Below are 14550 nucleotides of genomic sequence, written 5' to 3'. Positions count from 1 at the left end.
TATTGCTGCTAACAAATATTCTTTCCCAATTTCCCTCACACTAATGATATCCAGCCTTCCAATTCTTCCCTCCATGAAACTTCCCCAAGTTGATGCCTTAGACTAGTATAATCACCTGCCTTATAATTCCACATACGTTCCTGTCTCTTTGATACTCCTGCATGTCTATTCATTTTTTAAGTCAAAACCATATGATCACTCTCTCCAACTGGTGGGAGAGATGTCATCTCAGTTATCATCAACTCTTCTGATGCTATAACCAAATCCAAAACTCCTGAACCTCTTTTTCCCTCTATTACATGTTGCCTAAGACATTTGTCCCTCAAGAATTCTAGAAATTCCATTCCCTTATTGCTATGCATCTTCCTCTCCCCAATTTGTACTACTGTAGTTAAAATCTTTCATAACAATCATTCTTCTTGCACTTGCCAAACTCAACTGTCTAAACATCTCCTGGGTCTGTAGCAACACCCCACTAAATATCCTGTCTTGCCCACCTCTAGCTCACACCATATGCTTTCAAAATCATTAGTGTCACTGGGACATAAGGCATCACTTATCATAAGCAGTACTCCACCACCATGCTTTCCCTTCCTATCCTGCCGAAAAATGCTGTACCCAGCGACTTCTATTCCTGTTATTATATCTTCTTCTGTCTCAGTGATCCCAATAATTTTTGTTCAGGCTAATGCTATCTGTGCCACCAATTCCTCTCCCTTATTGCAGATACTCCTGGCATTAGTATAAAGCATATAAATGCTGTTGTTTCTATACCCAGCATTATCCCCTCTAGACTCCACTGGGCTCAGTGTTACCTAATGCTGTCACCCTTCTCCCAAGTACCCATTCCTACAAGATGCCACCCCTGCTACCATCCTCCCTGGGACACACTGACTCGTTCAGAACCGCAATATCTCCAGATGCCTATGTCCTACCTCATTCAAATGTAAGCGGTCTCTTGCATACAATTCCTCTGTCCTCAAATGAACTTCAAGAATCCACATATTCCAGTCCTTTCTTGTCACACATTCTAGCTATTATGTCATTCAATATTACCGCTCTTCTGCTCAGCTCGTCATTATCATACCTAGGCAACATGCACACTATCTTTCCTCTCTCTGTCTTCTTCCCTACAGCCTCAAGCAAAAATCTCATATCTCTCATTGCCTGACTTACATTACATCTCAAGTCATTTGTTCCTACCATCACAATCATCTCATCCACCCTTTTACCTCTCTTAATTGCCATAGCCACTCTTTCTATCGTTCCTCTTGACAAACACTCCTCATGCATCCTATCTTGAATTATGTAGCTCAACAAGGTCATAAATGCCTTTTGATACATATATACTATATATATATATATATATATATATATATGCATCATCCTTGTCAACTGCACAGAGTTTGAATCCTGTTTAGGATGCAAAGAACCTTTATTAGGACTTTTCAGTTGAAGGTGAATTAGCTGGTCTCATATGGAGGTTGCAGGATTTTCATCCTGCAAAACATGGAATGTGGCAAGAAGAACATACACAACTTACAACCATAGCACATAATGGAGATAGGATTAACCATATAATTAGCATGATTAGGTTTTTAAGAAGCCAGGTTACTTGGCTAAGGCAAGCCATGGAACCTAACACAAAAGAAAAGAGTTGGATACTGGTATGCAACATTAACAGTAATGCCATCAGCAAGCACCACTTACCGCATTAAAAAAAAAACATGGTGAAGAGTTGAATTTTGGCATACAAAACTGCATGTTATGAGACAACAACAGACAGTAATTGCTGGTTACAGTAAGCAAGCACTTGTGTGTTTCAAGATCGTGAGCTACATGTGATACTATTGCAGTGGCGGCCGGTGAAAAGTTTAAGTGGGGATGCTGCATATACAAAATAAAAATAAAAAAATTCTTTTATTCCTGATCAATAACCAATTTATTAATAAATAAATTTACATATTAAAAATATTTCACCCTCGTCACGAACAAACACCAATAATAAAAGTTTCATATCTCACAGAAATAACGCGCACAAGCATATAATACGCTGCCCAAACGAGCAGTGTCGGAATCGCTTGTAATGTGCAAGCGCAAACGAATATCGGCGAGTCTGGCTGCATTTGGCCAAACATGATAATTCTGATGCTGCATTAAATGACATTTTGCTGCATTTTGTTGAAACGTTTGCAGTCACCAATGACCTCACACAAATTGTTCAAAAACCAACCAGAATACCAGATAACCCAAACCACTCCCCAAATACCCTAGATCTATCTCTTCCTTACTAATGACCCCTCCAAATATGCAGTGAATCTAGTTAGCCCCCCTGGGCCATTCTGACCACAACTTAGTGCTCATCTCTTTCCCCCATGCAACAACGCTTACACAGTCACTCCCACACAAGAGTAGTTTGGCATTATAACAGTGCCAAATGGGACAGTCTCCGAGACTACTATGCTTCATTCTCATGGTTAGACTATTGTTTCGGTCTTCCAGTTCAAACATGCACTGAACGCATCACCAAAGTGATCCTCACTGGCATCAAAACATATATTCCCCACACTACTCAGACCTGCCTTCCCCCTAACTAAACCCTGGTTTTCCAAAAAATGTGCCAAGGCTGTACAAATGAAAAATCAGGCATACCACAACTGGCTCAAATCAAGAACCCCATCCTTATTCAATGCCTGTACTGAAGCCCGTAACAAATGCAAGAAAATTATCAGTACTTCCAAAGCAGAATTTGAACATGCCAAAAGCAGGAAGCTTGCAGCCTGTCCAAATGGCAGCCGTGCCTTTTGGTCTCTTGCCAAAGCAATTGGCCGTAACTTTTGCCCTACACTATTCCCACCTCTATCGTACCCAGATGGCTCAATTGCAACATCACCCATAGAAAAAGCTAATCTCCTGGCATCACACTCTGCCTCCAATGCCCCCTGTATCCTTTTGCCAAAAAAAGACATCACAAACCTGTTGTCTAAATTAAACACAAAAAAGTCTCCTGGCCCTGACAGCATTCCTCCAATTATCCTGAAGGTCTGTGCATCGGAACTGACTCCTATCCTATGTCACCTGTACACACTTTCTTACTCCACTGGTATATATCCCAACACCTGGAAACTGGCCTATATTCAACCCATTCCCAAAAAGGGTGAAAAATCACTGCCATCTAACTACCACCCCTATCTCACTCACTTCAGTCCTATCTAAAGTAATGGAGAAAATCATCAACTCTCAACTCCTAATCTACCTTTAAGGTACCCGGCTATTAAGCGACCACCAGTACGGATTCCGTTCAAGCCGTTCAACAGGAGATCTACTCTCATACATCACCATCACTGGACAAACGCCATGGAGAAATTCAGTGAATCCCAAGTAGTTGCACTTGATATCTCCAAAGCCTTTGACAGAGTCTGGCACAAAGACTTACTATCATTTGGACTGCCTCAGGACTGCTGCAGATGGATTACCAGCTTCCTGTCTGGATGCACACTGTGTGTGATGGTAGACGGCTCCCTATCCTCTCGCCATCCAATCTTTGTGGGGTCTCGCAATCCTTGTGGGGTCCCACAAGGTTCAGTTCTCTCACCGACCCTCTTCCTTCTATATATCAATGACCTACTTCAGTTGACCTCTAACCCAATACACAGTTTTGCAGATGATAGCACATGACATTCCTCCCTTTCATTTGATAAATCCTACTCTACACAACTCGCCTCAACCCACAGAACATCAGTCACCACTTCCCTTAATTCTAACCTCCAAGCCATCTGCCATTGGGGCTCAGATAACCTTGTCAACTTCAATGCTAGTAAAACCCAGTTCTGTCTTATTTCTCACAATAAAAGAACCATTTTCCCCCAGCATTGTTTTTGATAACACACAAATCCTCAGACAAGATGAAATTTCTCTTTTCAGAATTACTTTGACATCAAGCCTCTCCTGGTATAAACACATCACAACCATTGCATTCTCAGCTTCCAAAAAACTAGGTTTTCTCTTTTGCTCAAGACGCTACTTCACCTCTAAATGGCTGTTAACACTATACAAGTTGCAAATCTGCCCAACTTTCGAATACTGCTCTCACATCTGGAGTGGGGCTCCAAAAAGCTCCCTCAAAATGCTTGACTCAGTAATACAGAAGAGAGCAATTAGACTAATAAATGACCCATCCCTCACCAACTCACCCCTCCCCCCCACTTTCAAATAGATGCTTGGTCTTTGCAATCTGTATATTCTATAAATATTTCCATGGAAAATGCTCATCTGAAACAGCATCAATAATTCCCCCACCTTGTACTAAGCCCATTGGAACACGTACAGCTGCCGCCCAACATTCCTTTCACAGTACATCTCGAAACCCACAGAACAAGTTTCTTTTCCTTCTCATTCATCCTTGCTACTGCAGTACTGTAGAACAGTCTCCCCCCAGATGTATTTCCCAAAGAATACAACATACAGGTGTTCAAATCAAATGTAAACAAGTTTCTTATTTTGCAACTCACCACCCATATACAGTACTAACGTACTATAGGGTGACCAACCAACCTCCTGTATATGGGCCCAACATAAAAAAATTAAAAATGGCAGTGTATTTGTTTCGTAATCTAAAGCGTTAATCGAACAATTCGAATTATTAACTATTCAGTCACTATTAAAACATAAGCTGTAACCTTTAACATGTTGTATTGCATTTATATAATGTTGTAAGCATTGTTATTATTTATAAACACAAACGAAATTTAATTTTTTCATTTTTTTTCCTTGGGGGTGCTGCAGTGTCGCAGTGCTTATGTACGGGCCGCAACTGTGCTATTGTGTATTGAGGCTAAGATGGCATTTTTGAGAAACCAGTTGTAAATATGAATTGCAAATTATTGAATAAACTTTATCAAGTGTGTGTGTGTGTGTGTGTGTGTGTGTCTACGTATTCTTTTTTTGTAAATGAAAACTTCATTGCCTTTTTTTTTTTTTTAATGAAAACAGCCATTGCTATGTAACTGTGTAATATTGGATCAATGTTTACGAATTTTTTTTATTCAAAAAAGGCCTCAACTTTATTTGGATTTCTCCTGAAGTAAACTTATATTTTATAATCTGTCATTCATATTTTGCAATATTTTTCTCCTCCTCTCCTCTCCCTCTTTTTTGTTTGTTTTTATATATCTCCATGTGCACCACACACAAGAGATTGCAAAATCCATGACAGAACAGTTCTGTGTGTGTGTGTGTGTGTGTGTGTGTGTGTGTGTGTGTGTGGACAGGTGGTTCATCTGTTGCATCAGTCTTGGGACTGGTAGCTCAGCAGCAATTTCCTCCATTCTGCTCTGTCATTGGCTTTCTTCTTAGCCTCCTGGTAACTCCTGAAACCCGTGCTGTTTTTGACTTGGTCAAGGAAGCTTTTCCTTGGTCTGCGTCTTCTTCTTTTCCCCCTCTATTTTGCCTTCAGTTATTCTTTTCACAAGTCCATCATGTCGAAGTATATGTCCAAACCACCTATCCCTTCTAATTTTGATCGATTTAATTAGAGTTCAATAATAAATTTAGTTTAATCCTTTATCCCAGTGAGAGCAAACAAAGTTTGCTCCTGAAAATATCCCTGAAGATATTTTCAGGCGCAAACTTTGTTTGCTCTCACTGGGATAAAGGATTAAACTAAATTTATTATAGTCTAACCTAGTAAAAAATAAACTTTCAACGTCTTTCTCTAAATCCAGAGTAATTTAAAATAAAAGGTGGCAAACCTTTTGGCAACTCCTATAGGTAAAGATGACCTTGCTACTGCTTCTGCCTGGTATCTCCAACTCTGGGCCTGGCTCCCACTGAAGAGAGCTCAATAAAGGTCGAAACTAGTCTGGGTAGTGGCCAATCCCTTAATGCATAACAGTATACATATCCACAAGGAGATGTGTTTTGCATTATGGGAGATACTGAGATAGGAGTGTTGGTAGCTTGCTCCACCTTTGCTACGAGTTGCCTTGGTATTGCACTACTTACCCAGGTAATATAGTACAACACTATATTCAGTCCTGAAGATATTTTCAGGTGCAAACTTTGTTTGCTCTCACTGGGATAAAGGATTAAACTAAATTTATTATAGTCTAACCTAGTGAAAAATAAACTTTCAACTTAATTAGAGTTCATGTTTTGTTTATCTCTCTCAGGACTTGTTCATTTGATTTTTTTTCTGTCCATTTTATGTTGTTCATGTGGCACCAGCACCACATTTCAAAAGCCTCCAATCTTCTTGCATCTTCTCTACCTAGAATCCAGGTTTCACATCCATACAGTGCAATGCTCCATATCAATGTCTTAACTAATTTTTTTTTTCAATTGTAGGTTGAGGGTTCCTGTTAAAATGCTTTTCATCTTAGAGAATTTTGCTTTTGCATTGTTTATTCTTGATCTTATGTCTTCTCTTGTTCTGCCATCTTCTGTTATTAGGCTTCCTAAATATTTAAAGCTTTTCACTTGTTTTGTTTGTTTCCCGCTGATGTCTATATGCCCTGTATTGATAGGGATTTTGCCTGTAGCAATGATATTAGTCTTATCTGTTTTGATTTTCATTTTATATTTTTCAAGGTTATTATTTAGTAATTCTAGCATTGTTTTTAACGTTCTGTTTTCTGCTACAAGAGCTATGTCATCAACAAATCTTATACACATGACTTGCTCACCATTTATCTTTATGCCACTATTTATTTTATCTTTAGTTTCCTGAATGGCCTTTTCAATATATAAATTAAATAAAACTGGTTACAGAGGGAAAAAATGAATTGTTTCATGAATAGCTGCATGTTTCATGGAAGTGGTATAAAGATGTGTATAAAGTCACACTCCCCCACCCCTAATATATTTCAACTATTTAAATTCACAATACAGGCAGGTTATTTTACATGGAAAGAGAAAATATACAAACAATTAGATGGGATGGCAGTGGGCTCCCCCCAGCCAACTTCTGCATAGAACACTTGGAAAAGCTAGCTATATCAATACAGCCACTCTCAAACCAAGGTTTTGGCTATGCTCTGTTGATGATGTAGAAGGGTGTGAGGAGTAAGTTTTTTACGTGGAGAGTTCTTAGTGAGTGAGGAATGCATTGCCTGAGTGCAGATAGTGTAAATAACTTCAAAGCTCATTAGGATAGACACTTTGCTGGTTGAATCGGCATCCCATGATGAGTGTTGACTCCATGGAGTTTACCAAATAATAATAATAATAAATTGTTGATAGTAAGCTAGTAATAATGGATAAGGTATATTCCTTGAGAATAGATATCAGAAATTGATTATGATGATAATAATAAACTTTAATAAATAATAACCACTATGGAAAAACAAAATAAGATAGATGTATAGTGGGATTTAATTTTTTTTTTCCCCTCATCAGAATTGTTACTCATAGCTTATAATTTCTAGCACATCATGTTAAAGATACCAAGCCTTTCTAGCACATCAGTTTGAAATACCTCTGAGCTTTCTTAACTTCAAGTGCAAAACTCTCATGATTATGATGTGCTATTATATTTATGTTTATAAATGTCATGACATAATAATTGGTTTGCAACTGTTCTGTTTAGTTGAAACTTCAAGAACGAAACTAGAAGAAACAGATGAGACTCCTCAGCCACATCGTCGGTTAATTAAAGCAGATTTGTCACTTCGTCTGTCTTCAAGTTTTGAGGTAAATATATGAGAATTCTTTAATGTAAATAATTAAATCACTTAAAACAGAGTAGAAAACACTCTTTTAAAATCTAATGTATTAAAAATAAGTATTAATTCCAGCCAAGGCAAAATCTAATAATCTAATCTCTCTTCCCCCCCCCCTAAAAAAAACAGTAATAATGTAACTGATTCCATGAGATTTGGCTTTAGTTATAATCTTTCTATCTTAAGCATTATTAAGACTACTTGAATTATATTAAACAATTATTTTTGTCATCCTATCCATTGAAGGTTTGAAACCTAACAGTTGGATTTCAGGGACTTTTCTGAAGAATAGTGTTTCCCAAAGTGTAATACGGAATGAGTAATAAGATGAGTCTTTTGACTCCATGGAGGCCTGAATAATAACAATAATAATATTCACAGGGATATGTGAAAGGTTTTTTTTCTGTGGGGGGGGGGGGGAGATACAAAGGCACTTTTGTGAAAATTTTGATTACTTTTTTTTTTACTTATATATTATCACCATATAGTTGCAGATAATTGCAGGTTTATTCTATGATCAATTTTTCATTACTTTTTGGTGCTCCATATATCGTGGGTGTTTTAACGTGGAAAGGCTTGAGTTTCTTGCACAACCCAGGATATGTGGAGCACCAAAAATTCATAAACAAGGTACACCCTTATGCCCAATTGTGATAGTATAAACAGTCTCATATAAACTTGATAGACATTTAGCCAGGCTACTAGCCACTCTCACAAACAATTCTCCCTCTTTTGTATAAAATTCTATCCACCTAAAAAGTATTTTAGAAAATAAAAAGGTCAGACATAATGGTGGTGAGTTTTGATGTCATCTCACTATTCGCAAATGTACTGTTAATTGAAACCCTTGATTTACTAAAGTCGCACTCCCCCACCCCTAATATATTTCAACTATTTAAATTCACAATACAGGCAGGTTATTTTACATGGAAAGAGAAAATATACAAACAATTAGATGGGACGGCAGTGGGCTTCCCCCCCCCCCCCCCACCTAGCCAACTTCTGCATAGAACACTTGGAAAAGCTAGCTATCAATACAGCCACTCTCAAACCAAGGTTTTGGCTATGCTCTGTTGATGATGTGCTTGCTATTTGGCCACATGGCCTAGACACATTGGATGCACTCTTAGCGCATTTAAATAGCCAACACCCAAAATCCACTTTACAATGGAACTGGAAGCTAATGTCTGTCTGTCTTTCCTAGATACGCTAATCACACATCTTCCAGATGGTTCCTTATCATTCCCAGTTTATAGAAAACCCACACATGCAGGGAGATATTTACACAAACAATCACACCATCACAATCTCAACAATATGGTATCGTAAAAACACTAACCCACAGAGCTAGAGCGACTTGTTCCAGTGACCTTGCTTTTACTGCTGAACTCGCTCACCTTACATCACACCTTCTTGGCCAATGGCTATAATCTCCATAAGATAGACAAAATACTAAATGTTCCCTAGAAATCCCCCCTCCCACTGTCTACCACAGAAGACTACAACAAAACTGTCACCATCCCATACATTAAAGGCACATCTGAAAAGATATCTAGAGTGCTTAATAAACATCAACTTTGCACCATATTTAAACTGTATGTGAAATTGGAAACTCTCATCTGTTCACCTAATGACAGAATCTCTCCTTTATCACAACCAGGAGTCTATGAAGTGCCCTGTTCGTGTGATCGAGCTTACTATGGACAGACAGGAAGAACTGTGGACATCTGCCTCGGTGATCATAAAAAATACATCTGGCATTATCACTATGGCAAGTCAGGTCTAACAGACCATGCTTTAGATACCCCTGCACACAGAATCAATTGGAAAAAAACAAAAGTGCTGTACAGAAGCTTTTATAAGTCAGAGGGGTTGATACTGGAATCAACAGAAGCCTTTAAACATACTCCAAACCTCATCAAGTATGACTATGAATTTGCCAAAGATTTGAGACGGTCATCTTAAGACCAAATTAATACCTGCTTTCTCTCTCTCTCTGTTTTTTTTTTTCCCCTTCCATAGATGGTGCTTAATTAGGACTTTGTGTGGTACATTGCAATTTTCAAACTAGTCTCATTATTATACCGGATTGTGGTTGTTTTGCATACTGTGACAAACTGTTTTTGTGCTCTGAAGATGCTGGATAGAATACCAGCAAAATATCAGCAATAAGCTAATAAATAGTTATTTTCTTATCAGTCTGTGTTCTCATCTATATCGTTAAAATTAATCAACACTGTGTCGGTATTGTTTACAAGACAAGTCCCAATTTGCTCTACAAAGTGATATCAGACATGCACTGAAAAGAACCAGGGACATGTTATCATCCTCCTAATATATTTAGGAAGATGATATATTTTGAAAGGGAAACTTATAGTGGAGGTGGTGGTAGTTTTGGGAGGCATCTCATAACATGAATGCTGTGACTTACAGAGACGAGATCCTGGATCCCTACATTCTTCCATATGCAGGTGCAGTAGGAGAGAGACATTTATCCTACAAGATGATAATGCTTGATCTCATTGAGTGAAGTTCATGGACTAATATCTTCAAGGAGATACACACACACACACACACACACACACACACACATATATATATATATATATATATATATATATATATATGCACTCCATTTACACAGTAGATTGAGTCCAGAAAAAATCGTGTAAATGAAAGCCATGTAAAAAGAATACAGTGCATATGAAAAAATAGAAGAATGGTTCCAGATGTGAAAACCCGATACAAACAATAAGGTATTTTCAAACAAAACATATATAGATCTTAAAGAAAATAGTGTCACTGATAAAACAGAAATTCAAAAAGGTCCAAATACACTTACGCATATGGTTATTAGTTAAATTTTATTCGCTGTGACTTTCTGACAGTAGCCACATTCTTTTGTGTGAGACTGGAATTAATTCGCTTCCATCACTTGAAACACTTTGGCTGTCCTGTTCATACTGCAATGGTAAAATGTTTTCTTCAGTAAAAGGAACTAAATTAGCGCTAATTTCCAATAATTCCGAAGGTTGATTTTTTATTTTATTTTTTTTTTATACCACGAACTCTGTAATTAATTGTTGAAATCCTGTTTTGACTAGATCTTTGTATAATTCTTCATATCGCACCATATGTGACTTCAGCTCATTCAGTATTTGGATCATGTGTAAGAAAATGAGCTTGCCAATTTTACTAACCATTCGAAGCCCTTCTTTAATTAATCCTGGCGCGAGTAGAATCTTGTCATCATCACTTTTTTCTTTTTCATCAAGATTTTCAAGGACAGCTTCTATTATTTCGTCATCACTAACAGCCTTGTCAACCATCAATTCTTCAATATCTGCAGACGAAAAATCATCAAATTCTTCTCCATCAACTGCATTTGCTAATATGATGATACTGGGATATTCAGTATATGCAAAGGTAGGAGTTTCTTTTTCACACGTTCTGCCCAAGTAGCTTTCCAGCATGCATTTAAAGTTGATGGTTTCAATTCTGATAATGCCAATTAGCAAGTTTGATGCAATACAAAATAGGAAATTTCTTCCTCACTTCAATAACTGTCAGTGAATTATCCTTATCTATTTTATCCAAAATGTATTGGAATGTTCTTCTTATGTAGTAAGTTTTGAAGGTGGCAATCACACCCTGGGCTAGTGATTGTATTAATGATATTGTATTAGGTGGCAGAAAACAAAATTCCACATTTGAGTGTTCTAAAACAGGATGGACAGGCATATTGCCTATAATCAATAAAACTTTCCAGTCCAGATTTTTTTTCTATCAAATAGTGTTTAACTTCAGGAACCAAACATTGATGGAAGCATTCATTAAAAATTTCTTTTGTAACCCAACCTTTATTTGCCTTCCAGTGCCCTGGTAATGTGCTAAAATCCATACCTTTCATTGCCTGCATTCTTAGAATGGATTAATGAGTAATGGTTTTAATATATGATCTCCTGAAGCATTGCTGCAAAATGACGATCCGTAGCTGCTTTAAAGCCACCAACACTTTTTTGTGCTATATAAGTTCCACTTGGCATTTGTCTACATTCTGTAGCATAGAGTAATTCCTGATATTTAAAACATCGAACTATAAAGGAGGGGTTCCCCAAAATTCAAGTTTAAGTACATGTGTGCCTTACTAGGAAATGATAATTATAATTGGAAATACCCTTTTTAACACTGAATTCAAACAGAAATTTTAAAAATAAGTGCCATTTGAACCGTGTTATTTCGAAATCGTGTAGGGAAAAAAAAAGCCATATAAAAAGAGAATTAGCTGTGTATATGTGTGGATGGATATATATTTGTTAAATTTTAATGACTAAACACTGAGGATTTAAAATCGGAATTTTAATAGAACACGACTTGTTTTGTCGGAAAGCCGACTTCATCAGGCGTCACAGCACATTTTTATGTTGTGATGCCTGTGAACTTTAAATTCACAGATTAATTTCACAATTAACAAATATGATAACAAACCAAGTAAACCAACAGTCTAATAATAATCTCTCTCTCTCTCTCTCTCTCTCTCTCTCTATATATATATATATATTAGCCAGCCAGCCAGCCAGGTTTCCTAACTTTAATCCTATTGCTATATAGGGTTATATATTAGCCAGCCAAGTTTCCTAACTTTAATCCTATTGCTATATAGGGTTACCAAGTAATTTTATAAACTTGGTTATTTTACTCCTAATCCCAAGTAAGCAAACAGTTAAGTTTGTGCCTGAAACATAGTTCAAGTCTAAAGGTGGTGCAACACCAGGGCAACTCATTGTAAAGGTGGGTAAAGCTCTGATCACTATTCTTAGTATTTTCTATAATGTAAAGCACATCTCACTAAGAGATGTATACTGCAATACATTATGGATGGAAAATACTAAGAATAGTGATCAGAGCTTTACTCACCTTTACAATGAGTTGCCCTGGTGTTGCATCACCTTTAGACTAGAACTACGTTTCAGGCGCAAACTTAACTGTTTGCTTACTTGGGATTAGGAGTGAAATAACCAAGTTTATAAAATTACTTGGTAACCCTAATATACATTATTCCCAAAGTAAAAAAAAAAAACTTATTTACATCTATATCTCCTCCAGAGATTATTCAACATAAAAACACCTTTTAGCAACTTGCATAGGTAAAGTTGATAAGGCTCTGTATTACTAAAACCTTGGTATGAATCTGGAGTTTGAGTGTTCATACCGTGAGTGATGGTAGTGATTATGAGTTTGGTCGGTTTTGGAATTGTGGTGCGTTTATTATAGTATGTGTCTTAAAGATCATGCATTTTTTGAATCAGTGCTCTTACCAAAACAGTTCAGAGTCCTGTAGCAGTGCCGGTAAGACTACAACTGCATGGGAAGCGTTTTTTTTTTTTTTTTAGATACTTCACATGAGACGATATTTGAGGAGGTATATAGAGAATTTATAAGACTAGGTGAACTACTTAACATCAGTTGGCCAGGAAAAGTGAAACTTTGACACGTTTCCCCCAGAAAGAGTCACAGACGTTGTCGCAGAAGATCAGAAGTGCGCGCTCGCAAAAAGCGAAGAGCAACAGAAGAACCACACAATGACAATGAAATGGAACAGGATTCTCAGGATTCAGATGCCACTATTTCTCCCAAAGAAAAGGTGCCTCCGATCATCCTTAGAGAAAAGCAGAAATGGGCAGCTTAAGATCCACAATGTCCAATCTGCACATTGGCTTCATTAAGGCCAAAAACATGGATGAAGGCATAAAGATCCAGCCAGCAACAGTGGCAGACTATAGAAGGTTGACCAAAGAACTGGATGGCAGAGGCATCCAGTATCATACCTTTTGCACTCAGCTCTGAAAAAAACTTAAAAGTGGTCCTCCGTGGTGTCTATGAAGACATTGACACAGCAGAAATAGCTGCTGACCTTAATTCTCAGGATCTGCCTTCAGTCAAGGTCAGCAGAATGTACAAAGCAGACATGATTCCCATGCCATTAGTTCTAGTTGAGATTCATAAAATATACAAGGATATCTACAACTTAAAAACAGTCTGTGGCCTCATCGTCACACCAGAACCACTCCGAAAAAGATCATCTTCTTGGCAGTGCCACAGGTGCCAGAAGTTTGGCCATGCCCAGAATCTATGTAGAGCTGAATATAGATGTTTGAAGTGGGAGCCAGGCCCAGGCATTGGGCCTGGCTCCCACTGAAGAGACCTCAATAAAGGTCGAAACTAGTCTGGATAGTGGCCCTTCCCTTAATGCATAACATTAGACATATCCGCAAGGAGATGTGTTTGCATTATAGGAGATACTGAGATAGGAGTGTTGGTATCTTGCTCCACCTTTGCAACGACTTGTTCTGGTGTTGTACCACCTTAACCCAGTCCTGAAGATACTTTCAGGCGCAAACTTTGTTTGCTCACACTTGGATAAAGGATTAAACTAAATTTATTATATTAGAGCAATAGCATTCATTTTTAATGTACAAAAGTTTTTCACCAATTGTATTCTTTTGATTTATTCAGGATGACGAATTAGAAGATCTCCCACCAAGTCCAACTAGAGATGAATTGCAGTCACTGCCAGTTGGTATGGAAAAGTCAATTAAGCTAACAAATGATTCAGGTATTCATTTATGAAGTTATAAATTGTATTGCTAGGATTCTTTGCTAGTAAAGTTGATAATAGAAGAAATCTTATAAACACTTGATAAATACAGTGTCTTTTTTTTTTTTTCTTCCTCCTTTCTTCTCTTATTGCTTGAGTTTGATTAAATTTGGTATAGCAGTTCCTTATTAAATTATATCCAGTTTTGGCTCATATTGAACTACAGACATTCCT

General features: G+C 37.5%; 1 protein-coding gene across 1 annotated transcript in view; it reads left to right on the top strand.

The window, feature by feature from the left end:
* The window catches only part of LOC150103107 (protein spire homolog 1-like), a 298045-nt gene that overhangs the window by 220719 nt on the left and 62776 nt on the right, over positions 1-14550 (top strand). Inside the window, exons 9-10 of the mRNA XM_090398095.1 lie at positions 7586-7689; positions 14235-14334. Coding sequence (XP_090254221.1) covers positions 7586-7689; positions 14235-14334 — 204 coding nt within the window. The remainder of the gene's footprint in view (positions 1-7585; positions 7690-14234; positions 14335-14550) is intronic.

Source organism: Typopeltis vanoorti, chromosome 9, assembly GCF_054136105.1.
Source record: "Typopeltis vanoorti isolate ZY-2024b chromosome 9, IOZ_Tvanoo_1.0, whole genome shotgun sequence".
NCBI classification, from domain to species: Eukaryota; Metazoa; Arthropoda; class Arachnida; order Uropygi; family Thelyphonidae; genus Typopeltis; species Typopeltis vanoorti.
This window is presented reverse-complemented; position numbering and strand designations above follow the sequence as displayed.